At 55.6% G+C, this 3914-nt stretch overlaps 2 protein-coding genes across 2 annotated transcripts in view; one reads left to right on the top strand and one right to left on the bottom strand.

Annotated features, from left to right (window-relative positions):
• Positions 1–83: 83 nt before the first annotated feature.
• GUITHDRAFT_102055 (hypothetical protein) lies at positions 84–1701 on the top strand (the record flags this gene model as incomplete). Its single annotated transcript, XM_005839077.1, has 11 exons — positions 84–138; positions 194–245; positions 301–394; positions 444–635; positions 753–845; positions 892–928; positions 1171–1243; positions 1284–1342; positions 1456–1526; positions 1578–1634; positions 1678–1701. 11 exons carry the CDS (start codon positions 84–86, stop codon positions 1699–1701), a joined length of 807 nt encoding a protein of 268 aa, XP_005839134.1.
• Positions 1702–1967: 266 nt separating this feature from the next.
• Positions 1968–3914, bottom strand: part of GUITHDRAFT_102054 (hypothetical protein) — a gene marked incomplete at both ends in the record, with an annotated part of 6257 nt that continues 4310 nt past the window's right edge. The window contains 5 exons of the mRNA XM_005839076.1: positions 1968–2018; positions 2239–2294; positions 2348–2410; positions 2507–2552; positions 2838–2992. Coding sequence (XP_005839133.1) covers positions 1968–2018; positions 2239–2294; positions 2348–2410; positions 2507–2552; positions 2838–2992 — 371 coding nt within the window. The remainder of the gene's footprint in view (positions 2019–2238; positions 2295–2347; positions 2411–2506; positions 2553–2837; positions 2993–3914) is intronic.

The following is a 3914-nucleotide window of genomic DNA, read 5'->3' as shown; positions in this document are numbered from 1 at the left end:
GGAAAGGCAAACTCACTATTGGATGGCTCGATGATGTCGTGTTCGAGCATGTACGCGATGGTAGCCAGGAGTTCTCCTTCAAGATGAAGGGGGATGCGATATGGCCTGCAGTTAATGGGCAAGGTCCCTGGCTTGAGCGTAATGTGAGTGTCAATCTGATGGATTGGTTTGAGGTGATTGAGGTGCAATTCAGAGGGAGCGGGAGCCAAGAAGAGGGATGGGCTGGATTATTCCAAGTGGGACAGGTCAGCGCACGGAACACCCTCCCCGCTCCAAGGGGTTAAAAATCATGTTGGACAGGTTCACGGAAGAAGTGAGCGATAGCGAAGACGAGGACATGGAGGAGGTGGAGCAGGAAGTGGAACAGGAGAGAGGGAGCAATATCTCGATGCCAGTGAGACACCTGGCTGGCAACTGTTGACTCTAATTGAACTCTGCTGAAGGTGGAGCAGCAGCAGCAGCAGCAGCAGCAGCAGCAGCAGCAGCAGCAGCCAGTGGGCAAGGAACCTTTGACAGAGCAGAGATCGAGCGGCACGAGTGCGAGCCGGGAGGAGGAAATCGCTTCCTCTCTCGCGAGGATGTCGAGGAACGGCGGGACATGTGATCAGTACATCTGGTCTCAGGACCGCCATGAGGTCCGGGAGAGAGGAGAGCTGGGTTGTGGAGGAGACCAGGGGAGAAGAGAAGTGAGGGAGAAGCGTAGAGCAGGGGAGTGGAGGGGAGCTAGGGAGGAGCTCTGAACGCTCTTGTAGGTGGTCATCAACTTTTTCCTCCCAGCCGGGACAAGAGCCAAGGACATGTCAGTCAGGCTGACGTCTGAGAAGCATCTGCTCGCAAAGAATCAGGTGCTCGCTGCTCGCGCGTGTCAGTGGAAGTGACCGCGGATCGCAGGAGGTTGTCATCATTGACAGGGACCTGTCGTATCCAGGTGACACTGCGGCGTTTTCCTCCCTCTCATCCTCTCCCTCACCCTGCCCTCCCCTCTCGTCGCTCTCTACCTTCCCTCGTGCCTCGTTAACTCATGAACACTCTTCCTTCAGCATCCCCTCTTCGTTCTTCTCTCCTCTCTCTTCTCCTCTCCCCTCACCCTTGCCTCCTGCCTCCTGCCTCCTGCCTCCTGCTTCCTCGATCAGTGTCCCCTTTGCCACCGCCCATCTAACCCCACATCAGTGGTCAACAACGAAGACTCATTGGACTGGGAGTTGAAAGACTTTCATGACGGACGGCGACTTCTGCGAATCAGGTCCAACGGAGGTCATGCTGCCAACGCTGACGTGGTCCAGCTTGAGGAAAACTCTGCCGGGAATGACGTCGCTCCCTGCTCTCCCTGTGGAAGAGAGTGGTAGGTTGCCTTCCTACATGCCCTTTGCCCCTTTCTCTTTCCTTCTTACCCCTTTTCTCTTCCTCTTTCCTCCTCGCTCTTCGCTCCGTATTCTCATTCCTTTCCTTCTCCAGTCATCCTCTGGTGGAAGTGTGTGTTCGTCGGAGATGCCGAGATCGACGTCGCGAGCATCCCCGATAGGAAGGTAACGGGAGCTGACAAGTCTGAGAGCTGTCCTCAGTGAAGATCTGCGCAGAAGAAGAATCTCTCGACGAATCAGAGCGTGTGGAAGGAGGCGCACGAGAAATTCCAGGTGAGAGGCTGAGAGAAGAGAGTGAAGTCGTCGAGATGTGTAGCACATTGTTGAGGTGGAGATGTAGAGAGGATGGAATCTTGCTCTACAACTTGATCAACAACACGCTGTCAACATGTCCAACAACAACAGCATGTTGTTGATCATACTCATACCCCTCATGAAGGTTTCCGTGTTGACGAGCCTTGCTCACCCAGGAGATGATCAGGAACTCAGAGCCGCGAGAGATTTGATCTTCCAACTCGAAGATGTTGAGTAAGAATCAATGAAATCCAAGTCACCTCCAAGGTCATGGATGTCTCAATCGCTACATGGACAGAACAGGATCTGCCGTCACTGCTGCGAGAGGGGATGGTTGTGGAAGATTTGAAAGGTTTCCAGAGTCTACATAACATCTAGGGTAACATGATTGGGACTACGAACTTCATTGCGGCGGGGGCTCTGCCCTGACGCACGGCAGCTGCTCGCGGCAGGCGGTCAGAAGGATGCGGGAGGAAGGATAGATGCAGAGCAAGAGAGAGAGAGGACGGGAGGGAGAGGGAGGAGCGAGTTGGAGAGGGAGAAGGGAGGAAGCGGGAAGTAGGGAATGCCAAGCACAACTTACGTGATTTAAACATGCGACGTACACGAAGGCGTCAAGGGAGATGCTGTCACCCTCACCTGCACCCCAGCAAGGTTGTCAACCAGCCACGTCACGTGCCCCATGTTCCCACCTGTCAAGTCCAGTGCTTGGTTGTACAGCTCGAGAACTTCGTGGTCATCCAGCTTGGGCTGAACTGAAAGGGCGTCAACGTGAAATATCACAGCAGAGGGGGGTAGGGAGGCAGGGCGGCAAGAAGTCAGGTAGGGAGGCAGGCAGGGCAGGCAGGGACCTGATCGTACGAGGTTGGTGAACTCATTGAAGTCGAGGACATGGTCCTGCGGAGACAGTCAAAACATTCTCCTCCCTCTTGCTTCTTCTCCCTCCCTCCCTGCTTGTCTCTGCCTCCATGCCCATCTCATGCGCTTCTCCCCTGGCTTAAACTTGCTGCCCCCTGCTGCTGCTCCTGCTCCTGCTGCTGCTGCTGCTCCTGCTCCTGCTCCTGCTCCTGCTCCTGCTGCTGCCTCGCCTTCACACATCATCTTGCTAGTCGGCCATCTTCAAACTCTTGCCTCTGATAGTGATCCCTTGCTCCTCCTCCTCCTCCTCCTCCTCCTCCTCACCTGGTTGGCGTCAAACTCATTGTAAAGCGTCTCAAAGAATTTCTCGGCATTCAGTTTGCTGTCCTTGTATACCTGGGAGGAGAAGAGTCTGGAAGCGATGTTTTCGGTGAAGACGATGATGGTGTAGACGATGATGATGAAGACGATGACGACGACTAGGAAGATGGGGGAAGAGAGGGCGATAGGAAAGAGGAGGGAGGGCGGAGGAGGGACGAGGGGATGAAGGGACGAGCGAGGGACGCGGGACGAGCGAGGGAGGGACGAGGGGATGAAGGGACGAGGGCGAGGGGATGGAGGAGGGAGAAGGAGGGACGAGGGACGAGGGACGAGCGAGGGACAAACGACGAGGGACGAGCGAGGGAGGGACGAGGGGATGAAGGGACGAGGGCGAGGGGATGGAGGAGGGCGGAGGAGGGACGAGGGAGGGCGGAGGAGGGACGAGGGAGGGAGGGAGGAGGAGGAGGAAGGAGAAGAGGGAGGGAGTGAGGAGGAGGAAGGGAAATAAGAGGGAGGGGGGAGGAGGAGGGACGAGGGACGAGGGACGAGGGAGGGACGAGGGACGAGGGTCGAGGGGGTGAAGGAACGAGGGACCAGGAAGGAGGGAAGAGGTAAATACCTTGATTAACCATTCCATCCATGTGTCAATTCCGATCGTCATTGTTTCTGGAGTGCCACCCTGCACATGTAAGAAATGGCAGTTAGTGAGAGGGGAACAAGTTGAAGAGGAAAGGAATGCGACATCTGATCATTCTGGCACCAGCAGGGAGAGAAGAACGAGCGAAGGGGAAGGTATCTGGCGGGGACAGGGACAGATGAGACAAGGCGGGGATGTGGAGGTGGAAGACGAGGAGGAAGCAAGTGGGAGAACCTCTGCAAGTTCCATGAGCTGTTGCTTGACAACGTCGCTGATAATTCTCTTTAGCTGGGTAGGAAGCTGTAGAGAAGGAGGAGGAGGGCAAAAACGAGAAAAAAGAGGAGGCGGTGGTGGTGGTGGCGATAGTAATCGTGAACCTCAAGTCATCCGTTCCATTCCGAGTTACAATATCTGCCGGCCAGTGAGCACTTTCATTCCTCCTC

This window comes from Guillardia theta (assembly GCF_000315625.1).
Source record: "Guillardia theta CCMP2712 unplaced genomic scaffold GUITHscaffold_9, whole genome shotgun sequence".
Lineage (NCBI taxonomy): Eukaryota > Cryptophyceae > Pyrenomonadales > Geminigeraceae > Guillardia > Guillardia theta.
Note: the sequence above shows the minus strand (reverse complement) of the source record. Positions and strands in the feature narration are given on the sequence as shown.